The sequence below is a fragment of the Diuraphis noxia genome, unplaced genomic scaffold (genome assembly GCF_037042655.1).
Source record: "Diuraphis noxia isolate RWA-SAM2 unplaced genomic scaffold, SU_Dnox_SAM2 contig0002, whole genome shotgun sequence".
NCBI lineage: Eukaryota > Metazoa > Arthropoda > Insecta > Hemiptera > Aphididae > Diuraphis > Diuraphis noxia.
This window is the reverse complement of record NW_028301712.1, coordinates 81,952,773-81,968,296: the sequence shown is the minus strand read 5'-3', so window position 1 is coordinate 81,968,296 and position 15,524 is coordinate 81,952,773. Positions and strand designations below refer to the sequence as shown.

The 15,524-nt window shown below is 28.9% G+C and overlaps 2 protein-coding genes across 2 annotated transcripts; one reads left to right on the top strand and one right to left on the bottom strand.

The window, feature by feature from the left end:
* Positions 1–462: 462 nt before the first annotated feature.
* On the bottom strand, positions 463–1,136 carry LOC149058994 (uncharacterized). The gene is made up of 3 exons (XM_089218520.1): positions 923–1,136; positions 782–835; positions 463–722 (listed from the first exon to the last, which is right to left on the bottom strand). Exons 1-3 carry the CDS (start codon positions 1,134–1,136, stop codon positions 463–465), a joined length of 528 nt encoding a protein of 175 aa, XP_089074646.1.
* A 523-nt stretch (positions 1,137–1,659) lies between these two features.
* On the top strand, positions 1,660–14,431 carry ABCB7 (ATP binding cassette subfamily B member 7). Its single transcript, XM_015523419.2, has 12 exons — positions 1,660–1,896; positions 4,884–5,087; positions 5,154–5,358; positions 6,220–6,386; positions 6,609–6,710; positions 6,768–6,944; positions 7,478–7,652; positions 7,764–7,921; positions 9,467–9,630; positions 10,547–10,676; positions 10,913–11,188; positions 13,800–14,431. The coding sequence occupies exons 1-12, from the start codon at positions 1,822–1,824 to the stop codon at positions 14,010–14,012; spliced, it is 2,046 nt and encodes a 681-aa protein (XP_015378905.1). The 5' UTR covers positions 1,660–1,821; the 3' UTR covers positions 14,013–14,431.
* Positions 14,432–15,524: the final 1,093 nt, after the last annotated feature.

The window sequence follows — 15,524 nt, the reverse complement described above, 5'->3', positions numbered from 1 at the left end:
ATAAAGATTTTTTTTATGAAGTACGATGTATGAACAATAATGAATTGTGAATTGATTAAGTTATTTAGTATATAATTATAAATAATAGTGTTGTATAGTAATTAAATCTATTCTGCGGTAATTACTAATTATTAATAATTATGAGTTATTATCACGATTAAAGATAGTATGGTTGCCCATCGACCCATGATCCACATACTAGAAAAGTGTCTACCGAAATGAATCTCTACTTATCAGTATTAAACAGCTGGAAACTTAAACACTAGCGCTTGCGTGTGTAGTGACTATAAACTCAACTACTATTAACCATACAGTCATACACACATTTGGTTGGTATATTTAATTTTAATATATTTATATCATTTAAAACTGATTTGAATAATGTCATTTTTTGTTCTACCTTTTAATCAGGAATTAAAACAAAAGAATAATTAATAATACAAATTAAATCATTATTAAATTTTATAATAGGTATAGCACTTTTAATCTTTTAGGTATTGCAGGGGACGTTAATTCTGTATTAAATAAAGGTGCATCTCTTTTTAGGTAGTTTATTGTACCAGTATCATGAACTATTTTATTTTCCTGTGGTTTTATTGCTGTATAACAGTGATCATTGTTTATCGAAGATAGTAAATCATCATATGCATTTCCACAGCTAGTACCACAATCGTTATTAGTCTTGTCATTCTTAAAAAAATTTATATATATTAAGTCAATGACTAACAGGGATTATTTAAATTACAGTGTATTCATACGGTATTGGCTATATTTACTACACTTATTATTGATCCATTTGTAACTGGTATCGGAATGGCACCATTACGCAGCTTAGCTCTTTTTAAACATACCTAGACATATACAGGTAGGTACTTTTTTGACTATAACTACCATTATGATTTTAAAAGAAATAGTTAAATACATACAGTATATTTGTTATTCCCATTTCCAGTTACCCATGAATCATTTACATCAACGTCTCTAAAATGTTGGCGACAAACTCTAGAATTAGGGTGGAAATTAAGTCCTAAAGCTTTCTCCCATTCATATCGTAACGCAAGGTCTTTTGGAAAGTGAAAACGACTTTGTTTTAAACATTTGTCTCGAAAAATACAATTTGGTACACAACAAGACATTTTTAATTTAGTAACTCAGTACGTACAAATTAATACATTTATTATTAGTTATTACGCATTAATAATAATAACTATTACTTAAGACGAGCTTATTAATTGTTTATATTGTTTATAATTAATTATTATTATCTATTGTGTGGCTGTTAATAATATATCTAGTAGACGATAGTCTGTACAAAGCCAATCATAGTATTTTGAAGAAAGCGCGGGAAAAAATTAAATATCTGTCTAATTATCTAAATTATCTTTGAGTGGTAACTGCATTAATTGTCACTATAACATATAAGCGCTAGTTTTTAAGTTTCCAGCTGTTTAATACTGATAAGTAGAGATTCATATCGGTTGACACTTTTCTAGATTCGTTGGGCAACCATTATACTATCTTTAATCGTGGTTATTATAAATCTCTCTTATCTATGGTCTGTGATTGTATCACAGAATACTAATTATTTTGTGATAAATGATAATAGTTAAGCAACAACGCTGATTAAACGGATTATATATTATTATTATTATGATAAACCTAATATTATTTTCAATTTGATAAAAGATTTAAAGATGTCAAAGATGAAGAAGTGTTGAAGTGTCAATAAATGTCAATAATGTCATCATTTTTAAATATGCCAATTTGATCGCGCGTTTTAGTATTTTGTACAGTTTTTCGAATCTCGTGACATCTGAAGGCATGGCGATTGTATATGGGCTGCCGAAATTGTGTAGCCGACACGTTGCTTTCTATTTGCTGAGAAACCAATACAAGGTGAGTCCCGAGTAAAGTCTACCGATTCTCCGTACCTAACAATGGGTCGCACAGCCCGCCGCCGTAGCAAACGCACCTCTGACCGTCCTTCTACTGGCTATCAGTTTGAAGTCGTCTCGCTGACTACATGGATGAAGTCTCATGGATGGAAACCCACCTGCCGATTGGCGCCAGCCTGGTTTGCCGATACTGGACGAGGGCTAATGGCAGCCCAGAACATTGACGCGGGACAACCACTTGCTATTGTACCTGGTCGTTTGGTGATCACTGTTGACTCGGTGTCTATGTCACCATTTGGCAAACACTTTACCACCGTTTACAAGACACAACAAGTATTAGCCACATATCTGATGTTTGAACGGCACAAAGGATCTGAATCATTTTGGCATAATTATATTGTCTCATTGCCCATGATTCTGTCGAATTCAGCATACTGTCCTGCTGAAAATTTACCCAATGATCTATCAAATAAAGTACAAGACCATCAAAACACAATATCAACAACTTTTAATCAAATTATGTATGAAATGTCTTCCATTGTTTGTTCACACTGTTCAGACACTTGCAGAAATATATTTACATTTGAAGTTTATAAATGGGCATGGTCAATTGTAAATACTAGAGCCGTTTATATGAGTCCAGATTGTAGCTCGAAAAATAAAATAAAATTGTCAGATGTCAACAATCTTGCACTTGCACCATATATAGATATGTTTAACCACTCTCCTTTGGCTTGTGTTCGGGCCACGGTCAATAATTTAAACGGTGCATACACTATTGTTACTGAAAAGTTATTTAAAAAACATTCTGAAGTGTTCATTAACTATGGACCACATTCCAACACTAAATTATTTTTAGAATATGGATTCATTGTTCCATCCAATCCACAAGATTCTGTTCATTTGTCAGCTAAAGAAATCATTTCAAAAACAGGCAAATGTTTAAATAAGAATCGATTGGAAAAACTTAGGACTTATGACTTATTAGAAGGTCATTATTGTACATCTGAAGGCTTATCGTGGTCAACGAGAATTCTAACATACCTGTTAATTTATTCTGATCGACTTAATGATGAAGAATTAAAAAACCGAGTGTTTGCAAATTTATTTGACCCAAGTGAGGTTAAAGCTGTATCTAAAATTGGAGCTATTATTGTTGAATCAAAGCTGGAAGAAATAAAACACTGGGAATCAAAAATGTTGACCATTTTAGGAAGTCAGGCTGAGAAGTCAACTGGTTTTGTGGTTGCTACGGAACTGGTAAAGGAGAATCGGAGATTACTCGAAAAATGTTTGCAATCATTAATTAATGTTAAATAATAATTTATAAAACATAATCTGTTGGGAATAAATATATTTTAAGTCAAATTTGTTGGTTTTTTTTCCAGTAGTTTCTTAATAAATTATAACCTAGGCTTTTGGTCTATTTAATACAATAATATCAATATTAAAATGTTCCTTTAAAAAAATAAAATAAATAATATGAGTACCAGCTAATAAAACATAATTTCAATATCTAGGTACCCATTAAAAAGTAAAGATTAAAAAACTAATCATTTCTCACACCCAAATGATTACATTAAAAATATGTGTCTATTATAAGTAGATGTTAAATTATTATTATATTGAACAAATACACATTGTAAACTTGATGATTCCCATATTTTGGTACTTAGGGAAGTATCCATATATAACTTAAAATTATTAATAATAATTTGTACCTATTAAACAAAAATGTTTCTAATTTATTCAAACGATAAAGATAAATTAAATGTGGCAGTTCATTATTTTACATTTTTTAAATTAATTCATTTTAAATAAAATAGTTATTGGTTCACACATTTTAATAATAATATTTTAACTTATAATGTTATAACATAAGTTGAAATATAAATGGTTCATTAGGGATATTGCTAAAAACAGTTTCATTTCTTAGCATAAAAATATAATTAACAAACTATTTAAAAAAGTTGATGCAGAATGAAGATTCAATAAATTTTTTTTAAACCAAACATTTAGGTGTATTATGAATATGAATATCAAAAAAAATATATATGCATGTATACAGGGTGATTGATTCATCATAAAACACTCATTATTTCAAAAAGTATTGACTTTTTTCAAAATATTTTTTTACATGGTTTCAAGTTGTTAAAAAACCAACGTTTTTATTAAAAAATTATATTTTAAATATTTTTTATCCTTATCATTTTTTAAGTTTTTTACTTTTTGAATGACAACATAGAGTTTTAATTTCATATTCCAAAGCAGAATATTTTCCTAAGTATTTTGATTCATAAAAATCAAATTTAGGGCTAGAATTTTTAAGTTATAAGTATTTAAAGTTTAGATTGTCAGAGTGGAGTAGTACAGGGTTACCCCGCAAAATGTTTGTCCACTACTCCGCTTGTCTAAACTTTAAATACTTATAACTCAGAAACTACTAGCCCCAAATTCGATTTCTATGTATTAAAATACTTAGAAAAATATTCAGCTTTGGAATATGAAATTAAAACTCTATGTTGTTATTCAAAAAAGTAAAAAACTTAAAAATGATAAGGATAAAAAATATTTAAAAATATAATTTTTTAACAAAAACGTTGGGTTTTTAACAACTTGAAATCATGTAAGAAAATATTTTGAAAAAAGTCAATACTTTTTGAAATAATGAGTGTTTTATGGTAAATCAATCACCTTGTATACTATATTATATTATATTATATATTATAAAATATATAAGCTATAAATTATAATATGGAATACTTATTTTACCATTAACATGTATACACACATATGTGTATAAAGATAAATTTACAATATAGTCATAATATGTGCTAAATAATAAACGATTGCTGTTATATATATCTAAAAAAAAAGATTTTACAGAGTCTAATATATTTTAATAATATTTTCCTTTTTTTTTTTTTTAATTTTAGCGTGTGTGAAATATGTTCATTTTTTCAAAAGTTATATATATTATTATTTCAGGCTATTTCTACATATAATAAACATCATAACCATGTCCTCTGCAACCGCCATAAAAAGCTTCGAATTCCTAATAGACTGTCAATACTTCCGACATGTTATCATGTCGGTGGAGCACATATTAAAGAGAACTTGTCTATAATAGAACCCAATACTGTTAGTGGTAAAGATATGATCTTGGGTATGTTGCAATACATTTGGCCAAAGGTTGGTATTCATAATAATTAATATGTTATTAAAATATAACAGTTACAAAATTAAATAAATATTTAGGATGATGTGACTATTCGAAAGCGAGTAACATTGGCACTTGGATTATTGGCTGCTGCCAAAATGTTGAATGTGTCTGTCCCGTTCATTCTAAAATATGCAATGGACGATCTTAATGAAAAACTTGGTTCTGGCGGAGATGCATTGTTAACTATGGATTCAGCACCCGAAACTGTGTCAACTGTTGCAGCGACTCTGTTGATATCGTGTGAGTATGAGTAAGTTTGAAATAGTAAGAGCAGAATTAGTACTCAAATTGTAGTTATTCAGATTAATTTTAAAGTTAATACATAAGTCATTATAGTTTGTTAATTTCCAGTTTTATATACTATACTTACTTATTTTATATCCCAACTCTGGTAGTCCAGCACTGTTTAATATATTATATTCAATTTTAAATATACAAAAATGTGCATATTTTTAATGACTATTTTAAAGATAACTTATAATTATATAAAGATTATTGATTCTTTTTCTTCTTTTCTTTGGGCTCTCCCAACTATTTGGGGTCGACCATCCTGGTCCTCAATTTCCACTTACTACAATCATTAACATCCTCCTCATAAACACCAGTCATTCTCATATCGCACTCTATAACTTCAAACCATTTCTATTTTGGCCTTCCTCTTACTCTTTTTCTATCCATACTCATGTTCTTTGTCACTGAAACTACCTCAGTTTTTCTCTTCTTAAAACATGCCCTAGCCATCTCAACCTATTCTCACACAATTTGTCAACTATTGGAACCACTCCTATACTACCTTTAATATTCTCATTTCTTATTCTGCCCTCTCTTGTCACTCCACTCATCCATCTTAACATTCTCATCTCCGCAACACTCATTTTCCTATATATTGTTTTATCTATAGCCCAACATTCCAATCCATACATTATCACCAACCTTACTTCTGTCTTATAAAATTTACCTTTTAACCAGATTGGGATTCTATAAAGATTATTGATCATGAACACAAATCTAAAAATATAAATAGGAAAAAGATCAGAATAAATGTCTTATAAAAATAATGCTTAATTGAATAAATAAAAAACAGATATGTCATATTTTCAGATGGCGTTTGTAGAGCAGCTGCTGCTGGTATGAATGAACTACGTAATGCTGTATTTGCTAGTGTGGCTCAACAATCCATTAGAAAAATTGCCAGAAATGTTTTCTTACATCTTCACAGTTTAGATCTAAGTTTTCATTTATCCAGACAAACTGGTGCATTAGCTAAGGTGTGGTTTAATAAATCTTATAGACTATAAGTTATAGTACTTAATCAAGTGTAAAAACCAGAATTTTTTTAAGGCTTACTTTTTTTTGTCAGTTTTTTGTGGCTTCTATTATTTATGAAATCTTAAGAAATTATCAAACATCCATCAGTAGTGACTTTACCAATTAGATTTTATCATTCACTTATCAAAGTTATTTTAAATTATTAATTTATGGTTTTCTAGGTAATAGATCGTGGAAGCAGGGGAATAAACTTTGTACTTACTGCTATGGTATTTAATATTGTACCTACTTTATTTGAATTGACACTAGTTAGCACTATATTGGTAAGTTCCTATAATCATAATCTTAAAAAAAATGTATAGTTATTTGATGTTGTTTAGGGATTAAATTGTGGTTATCAATTTGCTGCTTTATCCTTTGGTTGTGTCTCTATTTATACAGTGTATACATTATTAGTAACCCAGTGGAGGACGAAATTCCGAATTTATATGAATCAAGCTGAAAATGAAGCTGGAAATAAAGCTATGGACTCGTTAATAAATTATGAAACTGTTAAGGTATGCGTGTATAAAATATTAATATGTTGATAAATTATTAATTATTTTAACTTAATAAGGACTAAATAAATAAAAATATTTTCAGGTAATGATGTGAATCATGTACCAATATTGCATCCAACATTTTTTTTGTAGTGGTTATCAGTCAAATATTCTTAAATTTCTTAATTGTTGTATAACATTTAATCATCTTCTAGAAGTGTAGAATAGTTGACTGACATTATTCTGAATAATCTTTTGCAACTTTTCATCTAACCTTTAACTTTACACTTAATACTTATGAGTAATTAATGAATCAAAATTTCAGAAAAAATTTTTTATTCACTTTTAATTATTAAAAGTGTATTTAGTCATTCAATAAGATTTTCAAAAAGTGCCCAAGATGAAAGTTTGAAGTATACGTTATGTTTGAACAAAATAATGTAAAATTGTAAAATTGTGATGTATCATGTGTTCTAAATTTTACCCTTTTTTATTTATTTCAGCTTTAAAAAACTTGAAACATTAAATTATTTTATTTTCTTCAATTGTAGTATTTCAATAATGAACTGTACGAAGCAAACAGATACGACCGTGTCTTACAAAACTTTGAGATGGCTTCACTTAAGACTAGCTCAAGTCTGGCACTTTTGAATTTTGGTCAAAATGCCATATTTAGCATAACAATGAGCACAGCAATGATATTAGCCGCAAAACAAATAGTCGAAGGTAATATAACTGGATTCGAATTTTATTGGCTGGTTAGTTTTATGTATAATCAAACATCAAACAATAATATTTTAAGCAACCAAATATAATTATATATAAATAATCCATTAGGTAACATGACAATTGGTGACTTGGTAATGGTGAATGGTCTCCTTTTCCAGCTGGCCATGCCACTCGGGTTCCTAGGATCTGTTTACCGTGAAGTGCGACAGGCGTTACTCGACATGCAGTCCATGTTTGCGATAATGGCATGCGATCCATCTGTTAAGGTATACATTTACTATATAAATCAATTCTTTATTGAACACTTATTGAAAGTTTTAGACCGCCGGCTGCCGCACCATATCATTCGTAGGAGGCCATACAGCCGCGGGCTGCCATTAATTAATTTGGATTTATATTATTAACTTTACCGTGGCGCTACAATAATGATCTTGAAATATGCTGTGGCTTAGTGGGAATAATTGCAATTTTTTTTATGCAATAAACATTAATTTTTAATTTTTTTTTTCAAATCCAATAGTATATATACAAATACAAATTTATAATGATACAGAAAACTGTCTTTGGCGTACCCATGATAAATATTCTTGAGGCCGCCGGCGGCTGCATGACAGTCAACGTGTTAAGAAACTTATTTTTTTTTAAAGAAATCTCATTTTTATAATTTCCTTTTTATGTATTTCATAAGCTAAAACATAATACTATTTTAAAAATGTTTGTCTAAGTCTAAACATGAGATTAAAGATTTTTTTTTATTAATAATCGTTTAACATTTATATAATATTATTCTGGTAGTTTTGATATTTTTCCCACGACATTTTAAAGAAAACGAAAATTATAGGTTTTTTGAAATAATAACCTAAAATAAATTATTTACATTTTTTTTCAAAAATACATAAATATTTGGTACTTTTCTGTTATTCCTACTACTGTGAATCTCAATTCTTTTATCTCGACTACCACGCCGATTCACACAATTACCTGTTCCTATCCGTTGTTGTTTTTATTCATTTAAAAATAATTATGGATCCTTGGAGTTTTAGCGAACAGTGAAAAAGATGCCCTTGTTTTTTTTTAAGAAGAGGGTTTACTTCCGAGACATCGTGGATGCAAAAACGGTCTAAAAAAAAAATATACATCGGCAAAATTGAAATGTTTGGAAGTGCAACTTCTAGAAGTGTCAGTCTATAATAATATCTAAAACCAATATTTATGTCTATTATGTATGAAACGATGAAACTATATTGTCTGGCTGGTAGTTTTGGGGATAGTACCTACTATAGTAGTCGAGATAACAGAATTGAGTAGTCGCAGCTTTGGGAGGTAATATGGATAACAGAAAAGTACCAAATATTTTAACAATGTAGTGTTCACTCTAAAATGATCAATGTAATAGTTTTGTTAGGCAATATATTTTTATATATTTATTACTTTTGAATAATTATTTCCCTTTAATTGGTATGCAAATCACATTTTTCATCACATAAATTTTGTTATTTGAAGGCCCTAGTGTAAAAGTAAATTTTTGGGTTTCTTAAAAAACGCCATTCAGCTGTAAAAAAAAACACATTTATTTTATTATTAATTATAATATAACATAAAATGTTAAATAAATATATGTATATACATATAATTTTTGCTTATAATACTTTAATATCCATAATATCAGTGCCCTACTATTTAAAAACCACTGACTCTGCAATGCACCATTTGCTCTGGTAGTAAAACTGGCTCAGTATTTAACTATTCAAATATATAAGTTTTGCTTAGTTTTTTTTATTTATTTTCATATTTTTGTCAATTTTCACCAGAATCGAACGGATGCCATCCCGTTGTCTATTAGTAAAGAAAATGCATCCATCGAATTCCGAAACGTCAATTTTGCATATCAGAACGGTAAACCTATTTTGGATGACCTGTCCTTTGTTGTTCCACCTGGCAAGAAAGTCGCAATAGTTGGAGGTTCCGGTAGTGGGTAAGCAAATCAGACGAATTCTGTCTGAAATCTTGTCTGTTCAAAAACATGGAAGTTTTCGTAAAATATACTATAACCACAGATTCAATAAAAATTAATCTGTGCTATTACACATTTACATTTTTTTTAAATTATAGGTACTAGAATATAAAAATAAAACTTAATTTTTCATACTCATCCTTAAATATAGACATGGGTACTTGACTTGATTTTTTTTTAAATCTTTGTTGACAGAAATTGTGTTATATTAAAAATAATATTTTAGACAATGTTTTATAGTTTAAAATTATATTACTTAAAATTCTAAAAATTTCACTTTAAGCCTTTAAATGGCCATGAAATATTTTGTGACCCAGAGATGTACAAACATTCTAGTCCTGTTTTTTAATAACAAAATTAATATTTTATTTTTATAATATATATATATATATACAATCTGTACTAAATTTGAACAAAATGAATATATTCATTATATGTTACTAAATAAATTTAAAATGATCAGGCCTGTGAATTTTAATGTACTATAAGAAAAACTGCTAAATATGTATTGAAAATTAAAACTGATCATAATATGTAAACATGAACATTTCAAAATTTTTATATTGCAAAATCACCCATTTTTAGAAATAGAATTGTATCTAATATCTAAATACCTATCTTATGATAAATTAAAAAAAAAAATTAATGTATAAATTTGTTTTTATACTGTGTTTATATATTTATAATTGATTACATTTTGCAATATTGGTTTAAAATTAGCTTAAAACATTTTTATTTTTCTATTTATGATCCCCCTGATTTTTTTAAAATATATAATTATATAATATCACATACATAATATTTTTTAATTTTATTATGTCACAAAACTTCAAAACTAATGATAAAAATTTAATGATGTGATACATGGACTTTTCAGGAAATCCACAATAATCAGATTGCTGTTCAGGTTTTTTGAACCGACTTCAGGTGAGATTCTCATTGGAGGCAAAAATATCAAGGACATTGATATTGATAGTCTTCGGAAGTGCATGGCTGTAGTTCCTCAGGTATATTTAATTATTGCAATATTTAACATCCTTTACGGATTAGGTAGAGATCAGATGTATAATTTTAAGAAAGCTTATTTATGCATATTTTTTACATTAAAATATTTTTTAAATAAAAATTTACATTTATTTATTTTATGTATCAGGGTGGGTAAATTAATAAATTATGCAGATTATCTTTTGGGTGGGATGTGATCTCATATTATATAATTATACTGTTTTATTTGTTTGAATAGGATTCAGTTTTGTTCCATGACACGATCATGTACAACCTTCACTATGGTGACATGAGCAAGTCTGAGTCTGAAGTCATTGAGGCGGCCAAACTTGCAGAACTTCACAACTCTGTGTTAAAGCTACCCAACGGGTATTTGACACAAGTGGGCGAACGGGGCCTAATGATATCTGGCGGTGAAAAGCAACGAGTGTCCATTGCTAGGGCGATACTCAAGGACAGTCCTATTCTGATATTTGATGAGGCCACGTCATCATTGGACTCAATTACTGAACAGGTATGTGTATAGTGATTAGTGTTCAAGTGTTATTAGTGCAGAAGTATCATTTGGGATATTATAGGATATACACTGGTGGCCTTATTTTTCCTCACAGGTCGCACCATAAATGTAATTATTAATAAATATAAATAAATAATAAAAATATTATATTACTTTAATCTTTGTTGGCATAACTTGATGGTGATAATATTTTAACCACTGTTAAAAATATATCTATCACTTCTAAGATTGTAATATTTATTCAAGAATTAAGATATTAATATCTTACCTTGTTAATTTTGCTAATAATGTTAGTATTTAAAATTTATATTTTCAAATAGGCATATTATCGATAAAAATTTTTTTTTAATATTTTTCGGAGTACAAGTATATTATTGCTTGGCTTTTGTCTTTGATATGTTTTATGATTTGAAAGCTTATCAAGTCTTTTTCTTTCTTTTTCTTAATATTGTTCGCAATGATCAGTCAGATTTTTTGTTTTTATCACTTTAATTATTTATTTATAACTTTTAATTAAGATTGAATGAAAAAAAAACGGAATTATTCAAGATTTTTCAAATATTCTAGTCATTATTATTATGACTCTAAGTGTTGTCCATATTAGGAATATTTTAACTAACTGTATTACTTAGTACGTTCTGTCGACTGTCATTCTGTAAGTTACGTTTTTTATTCAGTCACCAATTAAAATAAATAATTTTATTTCTAACAGATGACATGAATTTGCAAAAAAAACATTGCGTACATAAGTATGACGTAATTATATATTTTAATATTTATATGGCAACGCGCATATTATGCTATAATACCAATTCCCTGTATAATAATTTTTGTCTGCAGGCAGTTAAGTTTAGAGCAAACTCTAAATGTATAATTTTATTTAAATACTTAGGTACTATATATATAGGTACGTTCACAACTGTTACCAGATATACACGTATACGATTCAACTCGGTTGAAAGACGCGACGATAAAATAGATATATGGTATAGGTATTATAAAAAATATAGTACAATTTCTCGTTAACCTTAAAAAGAGTGCAGTGAGTAATAACTTATAGGTATATAAGTCATAAATGTGATTCGAAATGTTGAACAGAAGGTAGGTACAGCCGAAAGAATAATATAAATATTAATGATATCGTATGCATGAGGCACCTAAGACATCATTTATTTTTTAATAATTTCCGGCTGTATCTGTTACAAAATCGAATGGAAAGACTATGTTAAACCGCCACACAAACAACGCTTTATAATATATTATCATGATTGCATTAACTGTTGAATATTGGGATCGTATAACTTAAGTAGATATACATTTTAATAATAAAGTATAAAAGTTCTTATGTATTTATAATATTTTACATCCCATCACCCATACATAGCATAGTTTTTTATGCAGTTTAAGTGTATGATGTATAACATTATATATACTAAAACAACCGAACAATTATATAACAAATCAATTTCAAATTAGTTTTTTTTTATCTGTTTTTCCACCGACAGTAGAGTAGGTTCTGTTTGAACAATACTATACTCTTCTGCTGCCATCGTTTATTGATGAATAAAATTAATTTATAAATTCACACAGTATATAACATACGAATATAGGAATATAATACCATACTATAACTAATCAATTTCTTATTACCTATTATAAGTGTTTATGTAGCTATAACTACTTAGTAATCTCTAATTAGTAGTTATAGCTTATATAATTGTATATGTTATAAAACAAATTATATACTTTTACAATATACCTATCAGTATAATAATAATTAAAATTACCTGCTATGCCTTTGAGCGATAAAGTAATCTTTAGTAAAAATGGACATGAGTATTATTAACACAATTTCGTGTCCAAAAAATGCCTAAGTAAAGCAGGCACTTTTGCGCTAAAAACTGACAAAATATTAAGCATTGAAATTTCCCTTATAAAGTTCAGAAAAATACAATTCTATAGGTACACTAAAATTCCAAAACTTAAAACATAATACACTAAAAACATGTGGATTCAAAAAAATAAAAAAATCGTATTTTTGAAATAGTAAGAAATATCTATTCGTAATTTAATAGTTTCATTTGTTTTAGGTTGCGTAGTGTAAGTAAAAAATATAAATTAGGTATTAAATTTATCATCAATTTTTCATATATTTTACGTCAATAAGTAGGTATATAATTTCAATAAGAACATCAAAATTATGGATAATATGCCCAATAAACGTATAAATATGCAAAAAATAGGCAAAAAAAAAATTATGGATATGTGATATGTAACTGTACAGTTTACATTGGTATCTTACGATGGATTTATATCCCGCCATCATCTATCATTCTAGCATTGACTACAACGTAGCAAGACTGATGTGCAAATCCATGTACGCCATGAATTTAAACCCCCGGTCATGACCAATACTTTAAAATAATCGGGTAATACTATTATGATTGGGTTAGGGTTCTGATTTTGTGCGGCTTTTTTATTTGTATTTTGGTTCCATCTCGTTAATATAATAGTGCGTATGTTATACACCTGCAACCTGCAATCGGTCATAATAATTCATAATATTCTTATGTCTTATGATTATACATAACGGTTTTATTGCCTATAGAACATACTGAAGGCGTTGCGGCGAGCCACCAAGGATAAGACGAGCGTGTGCATCGCCCATCGGCTGTCGACCATCAAAGATGCGGATGACATATTGATATTACGCAACGGGAAAGTCGTCGAACGCGGAAGTCACCAGTGGCTGATGGACAACGGCGCTTCCGAATATTCCGAAATGTGGAACATTCAACAAGACACGGCGAAGGGCCAATAAACCAGCGACGGTCCATCATATTACAATAGAATTATTCGTTTTTATTTCACGCGGTGTTTACGTCGAAAACCTTGTTTCCGCGATTGTTGTACACTGATTTACATTATACAAATTATTATATTATTTCGTTCGCTTTTAAGAGGTATAATATTGTGTGCATGTTTTACAGATACCCATTTGTTACACGTGTAGGCACCAGAAAAATGTCAAGAGTGACAGCATTTTTCTATATATTAAACGACAAATATGTAGATAGGTATAGGCGCTTACTGTTACCCGTTATATATAGATATAACCTATATAGGTTACCTACTTAATGTTATGTAGACGATGCGGGAATAACTTGAAATTATTGTACCCGCTGCGCTATATTGTACTTTATTTGTGTTCTTAATAAATGTAATAGTTTTTCTTCCGAATACTTGCTTTCTGTTTTGTTTCAAACTTAAAAACAGCTGCAGTGATGTTATAGAGGTAATATTGACCTCTATACAAATCGTTTTTATTTATTAAACTATTAAAGGTATACCTACCTATGGTAAAATGGTGAAAAATGTATTGCAAAAACTTTTTAACAATATTTTTCAAAATAAAATATATTATGTGAGTTGAGTAAACTCGGTTGACAAATATTGAGAAGTATATTATAATAATTATAATCTTATATTTTGTTCATTAAGAAGGCGCCACACCCGCTTTAGTTGTCTTAGTCTGACTAACGCGTAACATGGCAAATTTTCGGTCAATAGTTCACGTCTTATTACAGCTTAAAAATAGATTGAATAGACCTACTATGAAATTTGATGGTAAGAATCTGTGTTTTGTTGGAAGTTGTTTTTACGATAATTCAGTTAGTTATGAGCATTTTTATTTCACAATTTATTATTCCTACACGCATAACTCATTTAAAAACTGAATTATCGTAAAAACAACTTCCGTCAAAACAAAGATAATGTTCTTACCATCAAGTTTTATGATAGGTCTATTGACCCTAATTTTTAAGCTAACATAATAAGACGTACCTAAACTGCCGAGCGTAAATTTGCTGTTACGCGTTCGTAAAACTATTAGACAACAGTCAACAAGTCAACAAATGCGGTTATGTCGTTCTCTTAAGGTTACTTTTTATAACCAATGAACCCTTCCCCTTTGGAAATTCTTAGGTGTATATTAAAACTACATGCTTGCTCTGAGCCGCTTAGGACGCCTGCCTTTTACTTTTCATTTTTAAAGTACCTAATAGAAGTTTAATTGTATGAAATTAAATTTTATTTATTTATATTGTAGTTCATTAGTTATAATTTGATCGAAAACAACGACGTGTTCCCATAACGCAACTATACAATTATCAGTTATCGCATTAATAAACCAAATCAGAAGCGGATCCAAAAATGTTTAACGGGGAGCCGGGAGGGGAGTGCAAAATTGTCTTTACTTTTTAGCGAAATATAGCTATAATATACTAATGTGTTATAGCTTTTGATGGCTATAAAATATTAGTCACATTAATAT

Excerpts from the sequence above, each read along its gene's own strand:
- ABCB7 (XM_015523419.2), top strand. The coding sequence starts at position 1,822 with ATGGCGATTGTATATGGGCTGCCGAAATTGTGTAGCCGACACGTTGCT. Across the intron at positions 6,711-6,767 it reads CACTAGTTAGCACTATATTG|GGATTAAATTGTGGTTATCA; the intron begins GTAAGTTCCTAT and ends GATGTTGTTTAG. Across the intron at positions 6,945-7,477 it reads TAAATTATGAAACTGTTAAG|TATTTCAATAATGAACTGTA; the intron begins GTATGCGTGTAT and ends CTTCAATTGTAG.
- LOC149058994 (XM_089218520.1), bottom strand. The coding sequence starts at position 1,136 with ATGTCTTGTTGTGTACCAAATTGTATTTTTCGAGACAAATGTTTAAAA. Across the intron at positions 836-922 it reads GAATAACAAATATACTGTAT|CTAAGCTGCGTAATGGTGCC; the intron begins GTATTTAACTAT and ends GTTTAAAAAGAG. Across the intron at positions 723-781 it reads TACAAATGGATCAATAATAA|TCATTGACTTAATATATATA; the intron begins GTGTAGTAAATA and ends AATCCCTGTTAG.